The 14,288-nt window shown below is 40.3% G+C and overlaps 1 protein-coding gene across 5 annotated transcripts in view; it reads left to right on the top strand.

Moving 5' to 3' along the window:
* ZNF680 (zinc finger protein 680) overlaps nt 1–14,288 on the top strand; it is a 65,795-nt gene that overhangs the window by 5,776 nt on the left and 45,731 nt on the right. For 4 of the 5 annotated variants that reach the window (XR_008536368.2, XM_016958716.4, XM_054655602.2 and 1 more), the window contains exons 2-3: nt 12,866–12,992; nt 13,496–13,591. Coding sequence is in view for 4 of the 5 variants with exons in the window: in XM_016958716.4 (XP_016814205.2) it covers nt 12,866–12,992; nt 13,496–13,591 (223 nt within the window). In the remaining variant the exon portion in view is untranslated. The remainder of the gene's footprint in view (nt 1–12,865; nt 12,993–13,495; nt 13,592–14,288) is intronic. The other variant, XM_054655601.2, reaches the window with a different exon arrangement.

Below are 14,288 nucleotides of genomic sequence, written 5' to 3'. Positions count from 1 at the left end.
TGGTCTCGAATTCCTGACCTTGTGATCTGCCTGCCTCAGCCTCCCAAAGTGCTAAGATTACAGGTATGAACCACTGCGCCTGGCCTTATGGTAAATTTTTTTTTTTTTTTGAGACAGTGTCTCTCTCTGTCGCCCGGTCTGGAGTGCAGTGGCGCGATCTTGGCTCACTGCAAGCTCCACCTCCCAGGTTCACGCCATTCTCCTGCCTCAGCCTCCGGAGTAGCTGGGACTACAGGTGACTGCCACTACGCCTGGCTAATTTTTTTGTATTTTTAGTAGAGACGGGGTTTCACCATGTTTGCCAGGATGGTCTCAATCTCCTGACCTCGTGATCCGCCCGCCTTGGCCTCCCAAAGTGCTCGGATTACAGGCGGTGAGCCACTGTACCCGGCCCGCCTTATGGTAAAAATTTTAAAATTCCTTACAAATTTTGAATAATAGACCTTTGTCAGAAGCATATTTTACAAATATTTTCTTTTTATTGTGTAGGTTGTTTGTTTACTCTATTGATAGTTTGCTTTGCTGTGAAGAAGCTCTTTAGTTTATTTAGGTCCCATTTATCAAGTTTTGCTTTTGTTGCAATTGCTTTTGGTATCTTCATCATAAAATCTTTGCCAGTTCCTATGTCAATAATATTTTCTTTATCCAATTGACATAGGTATTTTTTAGATTTTCTTTCAGGGTTTTTTACAATTTTATGTTCTACATTTAGGTCTTTAATCACCTGGAGTTGATTTTTTTTTATATGGTGTAAGGAAAGCATCCAGTTTCAGTCTTTTACATAGTGCTAGCTGGTTATTCCAGCACCATTTATTAAATAGGGAATTCTTCCTGCATTGCTCTTGTGACCTTTGTGGAAGATCAGATGGTTGTAGGTGTGTGGCATGATTTCTGGGCTCTCTTATTCTGTTCCATTGTTCTGTAGTCTGTGTTTGTACCAGTATCATGCTGCTTTGGTTACTCTGTTGTATAATTTGAAGTCAGGTAATGTAATGCCACCTGCTTTGTTCTTTTTGCTTGTGATTGCCTTGGCTATTCAGGTTTTTGGTTTTTTTTCGGTTTCATATAAATTTTAAAATACTTTTTTTTTTTTTAGTTCCATGAAGAATGTTGTTGGTAGTTTGATAGAAATAGCATTAATTCTGTAAATTTCATTTGGCAGTATGGCCATTTTAATGATATCAGTCTTTTCTATCCATGAGCATAAAATGGCTGCCCATTGGCTTGTGTCATCTCTGACTTCTTTAAGAAGCATTTTGTAATTTTTGTTTTAGAGATTTTTCACCTCCCTGATTAGGTGTATTCCTAGACATTTTATTATTTTTGTGGTTATTGTGAATGGGATTTTTTTTGATTTGGCCTTAGGTTGAATGTTGTTGATGTTCAGAGATGTTACTGATTTTTGTACACTTATTTTGTATCCTGAAACTTCTATTTTCTAGTTTGTGTGCATAGATTTTCTAGTTCATGTGCATAGAAGTGTTCATAGTAGACTTCAATAGTTATTTGTATTTCTGTGGGGTCAGTGGTAGTCATTTCTAATTGTGTTTATTTGGACCTTCTCTTATTTCTTTATTATTGTAGCTAGTGGTTTATCTTATTATATGTATATTTTTTTTTTTACAAAGGTTTAACTCCTGGATTTTTTGGTCTCGTATTTTTTTTCTGTTTAAATCTTCAGTTCAGATCTGATTTTGGTTGTTTCTTGTCTTTTCCTAGCTTAGGGGTTGGTTGGCTCTTGCTTTCTCTCATTCTTTTATTCATGATGTTAGGTTGTTAAATTGAGATCTTTGTAACGTTTGGATGTGAGCTTTTAGTGCTATAAATTTCTCTTTAACACTGCCTTAGCTGTGTTGCAGAGATTCTGGTATGTTGTATCTTTGTTCTCATTTTTTGCAATGAACTTGATTTCTGCTTTAATTTCATTATTTACTCAAAAGTCATTTAGGCTCAGGTGGCATAATTTCCATGTATTTGTATCCCTTCAAGTGTTTTTTTTTTGGTATTGAATTATATTTTTATCAAGCTGTGCTCTGTGTGTGTGGTTGGTGTAATTTTGGAATTTGCTGAGGGTTGTTTTATTTCTGATTGTGTGGTCAATTTTGGAGTATGTGCCACATGGTAATGAGAAGAATGTATAGTATGTTGTTTTTAGATTAAGAGTTTTGTAGGACTGTTTGTCCAAGTGTTGAGTTTAGATCCTGAGTTCTTTGTAAATTTTCTGCCTTAATAATCTAACAGGGTCTGTGGGGTGTTGTATCCCACTATTATTGTGTCAGAATCTAAGTCTCTTCATAGGTCTCTGAGAACTTGCTTTATTCATGTACATCCACAGATTTTTTAAAAAAATTTTTTTAGTATTTATTGATCATTCTTGGGTGTTTCTCGGAGAGGGGGATTTGGCAGGGTCATAGGACAATAGTAGAGGGAAGGTCAGCAGATAAACATGTGAACAAAGGTCTCTGGTTTTCCTAGGCAGAGGGCCCCGCCGCCTTCCGCAGTGTTTGTGTCCCTGGGTACTTGAGATTAGGGAGTGGTGATGACTCTTAACGAGTATGCTGCCTTCAAGCATCTGTTTAACAAAGCACATCTTGCACCGCCCTTAATCCATTTAACCCTTAGTGGACACAGCACATGTTTCAGAGAGCACGGGGTTGGGGGCAAGGTTATAGATTAACAGCATCCCAAGGCAGAAGAATCTTTCCCAGTACAGAACAAAATGGAGTCTCCCATGTCCACCTCTTTCCACACACAGTAACAATCCGATCTCTCTTTCTTTTCCCCACATTTCCCCCTTTTCTATTCGACAAAAACCGCCATCGTCATCATGGCCCGTTCTCAATGAGCTGTTGGGTACACCTCCCAGACGGGGCAGCCGGGCAGAGGCGCCCCCCCACCTCCCAGACGGGGCAGCGGCCGGGTGGGGGCTGCCCCCCACCTCCTGGACGGGGCGGCTGCCGAGCGGAGGAGCTCCTCACTTCCCAGACGGGGCGGCCGGTCAGAGACGCTCCTCACCTCCCAGACGGGGTGGTGGCAGGGCAGAGACACTCCTCAGTTCCCAGACGGGGTCGCGGCCGGGCAGAGGCGCTCTTCACATCTCAGACGGGGAGGCGGAGCAGAGGCGCTCCCCACATCCCAGACGATGGGCGGCCGGGCAGAGACGCTCCTCACTTCCTAGATGGGATGACGGCCGGGAAGAGGCGCTCCTCACTTCCCAGACTGGGCGGCCGGGCAGAGACGCTCCTCACATCCCAGACAATGGGCAGCCAGGCAGAGACGATCCTCACTTCCTAGACGGGGTGGCGGCCGGGCAGAGGCTGCAATCTCGGCACTTTGGGAGGCCAAGGCAGGCGGCTGGGAGGTGGAGGTTGTAGCGAGCCGAGATCACGCCACTGCACTCCAGCCTGGGCAACATTGAGCACTGAGTGAGCGAGACTCCGTCTGCAATCCTGGCACCTCGGGAGGCCGTGGCGGGCAGATCACTTGAGGTCAGGAGCTGGAGACCAGCCCGGCCAACACAGCGAAACCCCGTCTCCACCAAAAAATGCGAAAACCAGTCTGGCGTGGCGGCGCGCGCCTGCAATCCCAGGCACTTGGCAGGCTGAGGCAGGAGAATCAGGCAGGGAGGTTGCAGTGAGCCGAGATGGCGGCAGTACAGTCCAGCCTCGGCTTGGCATCAGAGGGAGACAGGAGAGGGAGAGGGCACAGATTTTTTTTATAACACCTTTCTGTATTCTGCTTTTTCTCTCTGTAAACATTCTTTCAAGTGCACACAGTGTGCCCAAGGCCACTCCTTGGATGCCTGAATCCAGTGTCTACTGAAATTCAGATGTCCAAGACTTCAAGAGCATGTCTAAAGACTTGGCTGTTATAGGAGAAAATAAAAATAAGAGGCTCTATTCTCCTACCTGAAAATAAGGAAGGCTATTAAGGCTATTATCCTCATCTCTCTTTTCTTAAAGCATTTGGATTATGTGTACTTTTTTTCTCTGCTTTATTGAAATACATGTAAATCATATAAATCATATTAATCTAGGTGTAGCTAAATAAACGATTCAGTATATAACAGTGGAGTTGGAGTTGAACCTTGGCTTCTATTTATTACTTCAGAACAATTAGCATTGTCACATGAAGCATTGGTAGACAACCTACAATCATATACTTTTTTTTTTTTTTTTTTGAGATAGAGTGTTACTTTGTCTCCCAGGCTGGAGTGCAGTGGCGCAGTCTCAGCTCACTGCAACTCCATTTCCCAGGTTCAAGCAATTCTCCTGCCTCATCCTCCCAAGTAGCTGGGACTACAGGCATGTGCTACCACGCCTGGCTAGTTTTTGTATTTTTAGTAGAGACAGGATTTTGCCATGTTGGCCAGGCTGGTCTTGAACTCCTGACCTCAGGTGATCTGCCCATCTTGACCTCCCAAAGTGCTGGGATTACTGGCGTGAGCCACCGTGCCTGGTCAACATTCATATAAATTAAAGAGTATTTTCTACAATAATATAAATATAAGGCCACAACATTTACTTTGAATGAAACCGTTAGTCATTTTAATATTGTTATTTCTACTTTTTAAATATAAAGTGTTTTAACTGAATTATGCTTAAAGAAAATTTTCACAAATCCTACATACATTATGACCAGTACATTAAAATTATTTATATTTAGATACTTATCTCTAATATCCAAATAAAACTTATTACCAAATTATTATAGTAGATACTAGTCTTACATACTTATTACCTTATCCGGTAGGGATAACTATAAGTAAGCATGAATTTAGTGTCTTTCATTTCAGTAAGTTAGAATGCTGCTATTAAAGGACAAATAAACACAAATGATGTGACCACCAGAAAACTATAATAGCTCTCCTCTTAGCTGTGTTGCAAGCTCAAATATGTTCCACCATATAAACAAAATCAGATTCTAATTTTTCATCAAAAAGTGCTGGTGGTGACCGAGCACAGTGGCTCACGCCTGTAATCACAGCACTTAGGGAGGCCAACGCGGGTGGATCACTTGAGGTCAGGAGTTGGAGACCAGAATGGCCAACACAGTGAAACCTGTCTCTACTAAAAATACAAAAATTAGCCGGATATGGTGGCAGGTGCCTGTAATTCCATCTACTCTGGAGGCTGAGGCAGGAGAATTGCTTTAACCTGGGAGGCGGAGGGTGCAGTGAACTGAGATCATGCCACTGCACTCTAGCCTGAGTGACAGAACGAGACTCCATTTCAGAAAAAAAGTGCTCGTGGATGTAGTGTGATGTATTCCAATAGAATCCCCCTTTCAATGGCTAAAAGATGAGAGAGCAGCAGAGATGGAGGAATCTTATAAAATTCTGCTGAGAATATGCTCCCTTTTTCATAATGCTCATGTTTCTCATGCTGAGAGTAGCTGTGTAATTTGGGTATTTAGAGAGAAATATTTTATAGGGAAATATTTTCTGATTGACTTCCTCAATCTTACATGTAATCTGAGTTTTTTCTCAAGATACATTTAACTTATTTTTTCTCTCAATATAATCTTTCTGAGACTGAGAGCTGTTTTTCTCTCCAATGCTTTGAGTGTCTGTTTCAGAGGCCATTTTAGCATTTCACAGTGTCCGTGAATGAGGTGGGCTGTCACAATGGAACTCTTGGAGCTATCTCTTTACAGACTCATGCTGGAAATCCAGCAGAATGTTTTCCATGTCACCATTATAAATAGAAACTGAGCCTGAAACAGTGTTCCCGTTCTCATTATTGTGAAGGTGCATTCCTACCCAGGAGGCCTGCAGGCTCTCCTCCTGCAGCTCAGGCTTCACTCTCTGATGTGGCGCTGGAGTGCTGCTGTGGCAATTGGGGTTCATGTGAGATGTGACCTCCTGGCTGTTCACCCTGTATTGTGGGCTGTACCTCAGTGGCAGGAGGTAGGAGTCAAGAGAAAACTCCAGCCACCAGGAGAGGGCAAGCAGAAGTGCTGTAGTCCAACGCTTGGGGAGTAGAGAGCCATTGCTTCAAAATGTAAATAGCCAAAATGATAGCACATTATTCAAATGTTTCTGTAGGAGACTGAGAGCCTACCTTTAGCAGGCACCTGGTTTTATATTGCACAACTACCCTCTGTCATGAAGATCTTAAAAGTTTATTTTGTAATTATATATAACAAATTAACATACACGGATGGCCTCCCCAATTACCAGGTGAATTTAGAGTGAACTATGCATGACATGGTGCTGTAAGTTTTTCTACTCATGGGCTAATTATGGTGACCATCTTTCTGTCTTTGCAATCTGTTAAGCAGATTGACCTTGATGCATGTCAAATTCTGGTTTAATTGTGTAATATAACAGTTTTATTTCTGTTCAGTCATTGTGGAGTTGCTCTAGGGCTGGAGAAAATTTGTCTTTTAATTATATTTCCCAAGAACTGTCTAGAATTACCAGACATGACATAAACATATAAGGCGCCAACCAAGCTTTACTCTAGAGGGGCCTTTCCCTCTCAGGCTTCCAGTCAGCTCACAGTTGTGCTGCAGAATGCATACTTTCCCCTAAATACGCAGGCAGAATTGTTTCTCTGCTTGTTTGATAATCTGTAGTCCTCTATAGTCACTTTTAAAGAGGTTAGACCAAATTTCACAGGGCAGCAATCAACCATTTTACCTCTTTCAATGATTCTTGTATTTTCAGACCTCAAACTGATTCAGAGACCATAAGGCTCACAAACTTAGAGTAACGTGTGCATTGAGTAGAAATGAGAATCTCTGCTTTCTCTTTCCTCGTGTTGCTAAAATGTCCATAAATCTGCAGGTGACACCTGCTACTACTCCATTTATTCAGGACCTAAATCTGCAGCTCCAGATTCTGAATCGGGATCTTGAGATTTTGGGAAAAAATAAAACATTTTATCTGAGAAATGCATGTTCATTTAGTTATAAGACTCAAAGAGACATTAAAATGAGACCACAATTATGTCTTTCTTCCTTCTTTTAGCTATTGATTTATCTCTTAAAACTGCTTACTATAGCCATAAGTAGCTATAAATTAAACTAATAATTCCACACTGGACACTATAACCCACACCCTATAGCTTAACAATGTATAGCCAATTAGTAATCGATTTTATTTTTGTAAATAAATAAGAATTTCTAACAACTTTGTATCAGTCCACTCTCTGTCCCTCTATTTTTGCCTTTACAAATCCACTTGTAACTGCTGCTAAGCAAAGTGTAGATTTTTGACAATTTGAATCTTTGCTCTCAAGTTAACAATCCTCAAGCTTGACCCAAATAAACTGTCTACTTATATTCATGTTGCCTCAGTTTTTTGTTTTTGTTTTTTTTGAGAGGGAGTCTTGTTCTTGTCGCCCAGGCTGGAGTGCAATGGTGCGATCTCTGCTCACTGCAGCCTCTGCCTCCTGGGCTCAACCGATTCTCCTGCCTTAGCCTCACAAGTATCTGGGATTACAGGCACGTGCCACCACGCCCAGCTGATTTTTTTTGCACTGTAAGTAGACACGGGGTTTCACTATGTTGGCCAGGCTGGTCTCAAACTCCTGACCTCAGGTGATCTACCTGCCTCGGCCTCCCAAAGTGCTGGGATTACAGGTGTGAGCCACTGCGTCCGGTGTCTCAGTTTATTTTTTTTTAAGGTAGACATATCATTTAGAATGTGCTAGAGCATCCTCTATAAGGGGATCTCTCCTTTGGTTGTACCCCATTTGCTGTAACACCCAAGAATGCAGAGCTAGGTTGATCCCACCTAGAATCTGCACATAAAGTTTGGCCTCTGCCTGGGATTTACAATACAGGGCCAGACTTAGGATTGAGAATGTACAGAAAACCAACAGGAGGCATGTTCTGCATTGTGAGATGTCAACATAGACATCTTAAAGTTCCCTTTTGAGAGTATGGCTTCTTGAGCTTTTCAGATCTTGTTCAGTGACCTGCTACAGTTATGTGAGAGGCACCAGGTATACATAGAATCTCATGGGAGAATCCCTAAGTGTAAACAAGCATCTTAGGAGTGAGAGATCAAGGCCACAGAGTATCCAAAGCCATGACCACAGCTGTATCTACCTGTAAAATGTGGTACTGGAGTATTCTTGTCCTTCCTCTTACCCAAGAGCTGGCTCATCAGGACAGGTGATCCAAATTCTGGAGCTCCACCAGGGCAGTTTCATTGTTTTTTTTTTTTTTTTTTTCTTTTTTTGAGGCGGAGTCTCACCCTATTGCCCAGGCTGGAGTGCAATGGCGTGATCTCAGCTCACTGCAACCTCTGCCTCCCGGGTTCAAGCGATTCTCCTGCCTCAGCCTCCTGAGTAGCTGGGATTACAGGCACATGCCACCACGCAGGCTAATTTTTGTATTTTTAGTAGAGACAGGGTTTCACCATGTTGGCCAGGCTGGTCTCAAACTCCTGACCTCGTGATCTGCCCACCTCGGCCTCCCAAAGCGCTTGGATTACAAGCATGAGCCACCGCGCCCGGCCAGTTTCATTTTTTATATAGGATCACCCTGAGTCTCTCCTGCTTGGCACATCATTGGGTCATCAGCCCAGGGTCATTGGGAACCCTCTCACAATCACCTAGGCATCTTTGAGACATTTGAGTTTGTCCAGAGCAGAACTGTGTCAGGCTGACAAGAGTGGTTAATTATGCTTCTGTCTCAGTGTAAGACAAATGAGTCAGTCTGCATTTGTTCCTCCCCTCATACAAGAGATGTCTTGGTTGGTACCCAGATGAGAGTTTCTTAAGTTTCCTGGTGCTTGGGTGAAAAAAAAGGAAAGGGTCTGGAGACTCAAATAGATAAACTAATTGCTTCCATTTTATGTGGCCATTAGAAAATAGTTGAAGCAGTCAGGGTTCCTACCATGCAGGAACTTTAAGTCTAGACTAGTAACTGGATAAATGGTTGAAGCATTATATGGTTGGTACAATGTATAGATGTGTGGAAAAGAAAAAAACTTGGCCTTTGGCCACTTTCTTTACATTGTTGTGACTTCTGATGTCATCACCTGAAAGGATATTTATGAACAGAAGAGTTGTTATTGTTTGTATTCTTTTTTACTTTCCTATTAATACATATTTATGTCCTAATAAATTACCCTAGAAAACCTTAAGGAATTTGTTTAAATTATTTATTAGTATACATTATAAAATTGACATGGCAGTGGCTAAAAGAAATTAGTTAACACAAACTCTGTAATGTAAGTTTCTCTTAGGTAAGCTTAGAAAAATCAGAACTGGAAATACCTCAGTGGCATAGAGAGCAGAATTCTACATAGGGTCCACTCTCTGCCCCAGTTCTGCTAAGATTCACTCTTTTTGGAGGCCTTATTTAGGTCTGACCCCACTGTGGAGTCTTGCCTCACCAAACTGATTAGAAGAAATTAGTTTTGGCTGGTGAGTCCTGCAGCCTTTTTAGAACTGGTGCCCATAATTCTTTGAAACTCAGAAGCAGATTAATGGGAAAAATATTTATTTTAGGGCCTTAATTTTTTATTTTTTATTTTTATAAAAACCAGTACTTGCTGAAATGTTCCATGTAGCAACTTGTTTTCTATTACTGCAGATTTAGTAGTTGCTCCATAAGCCACAAAAAAGTAAATATAAACACAATAAAAATTTTTTCTAAATTACATTAAGCTTTTCTGTATCCCTCTCATCTGTCTATATTTAGCTTTTATTTTATACATCTTCAAGAAAAAATCAATGACAGAGAAACAGAAGAAATAAAAATCCTGGGCTCTTTATCCTGAGATTTATTGAACACCTCATACCAACTCCCAGGGTGTTATGAGGATTAAATCAAATAGTGTATTTTTCCCAGCACAATGCTGTGTAACACTTGAGGACATAGTACCTGCTTAATAAACGTTACGCTAGTACATGTGTACGTGTTGTTTTCCAAATGCAGACTCATTCAAACATTGCTCCCTTTTGTTTCCTCTGTAAACTTTAAAGGACCAGCAAAGAATATGATACTTGAGGATGGAGATTGGTTGTCTTTATTTGTGTTGTGACAAGAGTGCTGAGTTTAAGGGAGTCTGTGCTGTGCCTGCTTTCTCCAACTAATGCTAATAATGAGCCCAGGAAGAGCAACATCAGCATTGACAGAGGATTTGTTTAAAACACCTATTCATGGACCCTTTCCAAACCTGCAGAATCACATTACATAGAGTGAGACCAAAATTATCAAGTGATTTATAAGCTCATTAAAGCTTGAGAGACAATGCTTAGCTAAGTGGTTATCAGCCCAGTCTTCTAATTAGGATTACATGGCCAATTTAAAAAATCTTACTTGTGTCTTTTCCACAGGTTCTGTTAATTGTTCTTGGTGGAAGCATCTGTATTGTTTTAAGTAAGGGCCTCATGTGACTCAAAATGAGGACAGAGTCAAGTATGAGGGGTTCAGGATACATTCATGAGAGTTAAGTTCCACCTTTGCATTGAAGGTTGGTCACAGGGCCTGTTCTGTTCGGGTTTGGTAGAGACAGGTCAGTGTGGCCCATATTGCCATTATTGTAGCAGAAATTGCTGGTGTCTGTGCCTGGGGAGGGCACCTGAGAACAGGAAAAGAGAAACATATATTTAAGAGATGGAGTCTCACTCTGTCGCCCAAACTGGAGTGCAGTGGTGCTATCTCGGCTCACTGCAACCTCTGCCTTCCAGGTTCTAGCAATTCTCCTGCCTCCGCCTCCTGAATAGCTGGGATTACAGGCTCATGCTGCCATGCCTGGCTAATTTTTTTGTATTTTAATAGAGATGGGGTTTCACCATGTTGCCCAGGCTGGTCTCGAATTCCTGAGCTCGGGCAATCCACCTGCCTCGGCCTCCCGGTATGCTAGGATTACTGGCCTGAGCCACTGTGCCTGGCCGAGAAACTTGTATTTTTATCTTCATGGAGCGTCTCATTGTTCCCGAATCTCTTTCTTGTATAAAGGACAGAAGTGGGTGGACTTTTCTCCAGGTTTTGGTTTTTCTGCCTGTGGGTGTGGTGGTAGCAGGTAAACAGGGGGTGCTGACACCTTTAGAGGCATATTCTCAAGATACAAGTGTAATTTGTCCAGAGAATCTCATCTGAGAAGGAATTCCAAAAAAGGAGAAAGAGGAAGAATTGGTTCTTTTTTTTACTTAAACCTGTCTCAGATCAAGAGCTGTGTCCACTCTTCCTCCTGGAATGCCATGTGTTTAGTACTTGCAAACCTTTACTTCTCTACTCAATCTTTTCCTCCCTAATGAGCTAGTTTCAATTACTTTAAAAATTCATTGTAATAGTCAAGGGTCTCAGAAAAATATTTTTCCTGTGTACCAGAGCCTTCTTTACATTCTCTGCATCATGGCTTCTTATGTGCCATGCAGAATTCTCATTATGAATTTAGAATCTGCAATATTAAAAATATTTCCTTTGTAGCTGTTGAATTATGGGAACGTGTGGATACTCAAGATTTCTACTGGGGAAAAGCTGGGGTCCTTAGTAAAGAAAAAGAACATGTAATGTTGAGGATCCATCTGTGTTCTCTATTAGCTCTATACAGAAAAGGATCAAGAAAATGCTTATTTAAACAGAATGGCATTTATCACCCATGAAGTTCTGAAAAAAATTTTAGGAGATTCCTGCTTTCTAGGGTGCTGAAGAAAGACTACTTAAAATCACTATTTAATAGTACAGTAAATAGGAGATACCTGTATTTTGAACTTTGCATAAAATTGATGTTTCTTTATGGTTAAATTTAGATTATAATTTACTTTTTGGGGGCAGTATTCCAGCAGTGATGCTGTGTTCTTTGTGCATCAGCACATCATAAAAATTTGTTCCTAGTGCAGTTGATGTTAATGATTCACTTGGCTAAAGAGCTGTCTGACAAGTTTTTTTATAGTTAATTACTTTTCATTAGTAAGTATCTTTATGCAGCTGATGTGCATAAATTATCACATTTGATTTGGCAGCTGCCTTTCTTCCTTAGGTTTTATTTGCATATATGTCTTTGGAAGATGAAGGCTCTCATCTTTATTTACAGAAAAACTGGGAAAACACAGGATCTTTTTTTTTTTTTTTTTTGAGATGGAGTCTCACTCTGTTGCCCAGGCTAGAATGCACTGGCGCAGTCTCAGTTCACTGCAACCTCCGCCTCCCAGGTTCAAGCAATTCTCCTGCCTCAGCCTCCCAAGTAGCTGGAATTACAGACGCACATCATCGTGCCCAGCTAATTTTTGTATTTTTTTTTTAGTAGAGATGGGGTTTCGCCATGTTGGCCAGGCTGATTTCGAACTCGTGACCTCAGGTGATCCGCCTGCCTCGGCCTCCCAGAGTGCTGGGATTACAGGTGTGAGCCACCGTGCCTGGCCAACACAGGCTCTTTTACTTAGTGGATGTTTGACAAAATACTCTTCTTGGGCCAAAAACATTGGCATTACTGGTGAGCTTGTTAGAAATTCAGAAATTCAAACTTTATTCCAGATTTTCTAAAAACAGTCCGCATAATAAGATCTTCAGTTTATTGTACACATTAAAATTTGAGATGTACCTTCTAACTCAACATGTCTTTTCTATCTGAAAAATGTACACAACTCATTGTGTATGATGTAAATATAGCACTCAAAAATTTACATGTTTGTATTCATGTCCTGTTATAGTTTTTCTTCAAAAAAGTATATATACACTGATGTTGTGGATCTTATGCTGTTCTCTTATCTGAGTTAATATATTAGAGAATATTTCTGCATTGAAATTTATTTTATTGTATAATTTGACTCACTCCTATAAGTCAGAATCAGTTTTCTATACTGTCTTACTTTGCCTTGAGCCAAAATAAAAATTCTGCCCATGGTCATTTAGTAAATATATAAGTGTGTGTGTGTGTGTGTGTGTGTGTGTTTTTCAGGGACCACTGACATTTAGGGATGTGGCCATAGAATTCTCTCTGGAGGAGTGGCAATGCCTGAACACTGCACAACGGAATTTATATAGGAAAGTGATGTTTGAGAACTACAGAAACCTGGTCTTCCTGGGTGAGGATAACTTCAACACACAATTCCTAATATGCCCTAAAGGTTTTATTTCTCTTTTTTTGCATAACTTGTGGTAATTTGTGCTTTGCATAAATGAGTTTCAGATCCCTGTTTTCAAGAAAATCTTTGAGCTTTGTCCGTGTAGAAAAAAATTTCTTCAGTACGTTTCATCTTGACCTGAACTTTCCACATTCCTGAGCTGATGTATATCCTTCACTCTAGATTAGTGGTAATTACAGAAATTTGATGGCATAAAATGTTGTTGCCCACACCTTAAAATTTAATTGCCCCCACCAATTTTTGATTCAGTAGTACTGGGTAGTGAAATTAAAGACCTAAAAATTTAAAGTATTTTCTAAATATTTAGAAATGTCTGTTATAAATTAGTAATTTGGGATTAATTTACTAGAATATGCTATGACATTCTCTTTACTGAGCACATTAGTAGTTTGGTAATTGGAGAATATGAGCAAGATTCATGTTATTTATTTTTAATAAAACAGGTATTGCTGTCTCTAAGCCTCACCTGATAACCTGTTTGGAGCAAGGAAAAGAGCCCTGGAATAGGAAGAGACAGGAGATGGTAGCCAAACCCCCAGGTAGGTGAGAGTGATAGTGAATACAACAGATGACACAGATGAGAGGTCCAGATGTCAAAGAGAAAGTCAGTTCTTGACATGGGATTTGGGAAGCTATGTTCCAGAGAAAATAGTTTTTGGGAAGCTCAGTTTCTTTTCTCTTGCTCTCACATAGGGGCATCTTCTTTATGCTCTTAAATTCTCTAAAAATTCTACTTTCCCATCAGTGATCTTCCTTCAAGTTTACTGTAAGCCAAAGTCCTCTTCATGGCTTATAAGAGACTGCACAATCTGACTGATGTTCCATTGTTTTAGGGACACACAAATATCTGCAAAATTTTGAGAAACTGTTATTTTTTAAGTTCTCTTTCTACATCACGTCTGAAATGTGTGTGATTAGTGATTTCTTTTCCATTTTTTTGGTTCATTTTTCTGCACATTTCATCTTTTTATTATTATAGTCTTTTTTTGATAGTCGAAATATAGTTCGAAATTACAAAGTATAATGTCCTTCTTTGTTCTTTTTCCTCCAGATTGCTTTGACTATTCAAAGTTTATTGTAGTTTCATATAAATTTTAGGATTTTATTTTTCATTGCTGTAAAAAAATGCCACTGGAATTTCGATAGGGAGTTCATTGAATCCATAGATTATTTTGGATAATATGGCACTTTAACAATATTTATGCTTTCAATCCATAGACATAAAATACTTTAAAA

The sequence above is a fragment of the Pan troglodytes genome, chromosome 6 (assembly GCF_028858775.2).
Source record: "Pan troglodytes isolate AG18354 chromosome 6, NHGRI_mPanTro3-v2.0_pri, whole genome shotgun sequence".
Lineage (NCBI taxonomy): Eukaryota > Metazoa > Chordata > Mammalia > Primates > Hominidae > Pan > Pan troglodytes.
This window is presented reverse-complemented; position numbering and strand designations above follow the sequence as displayed.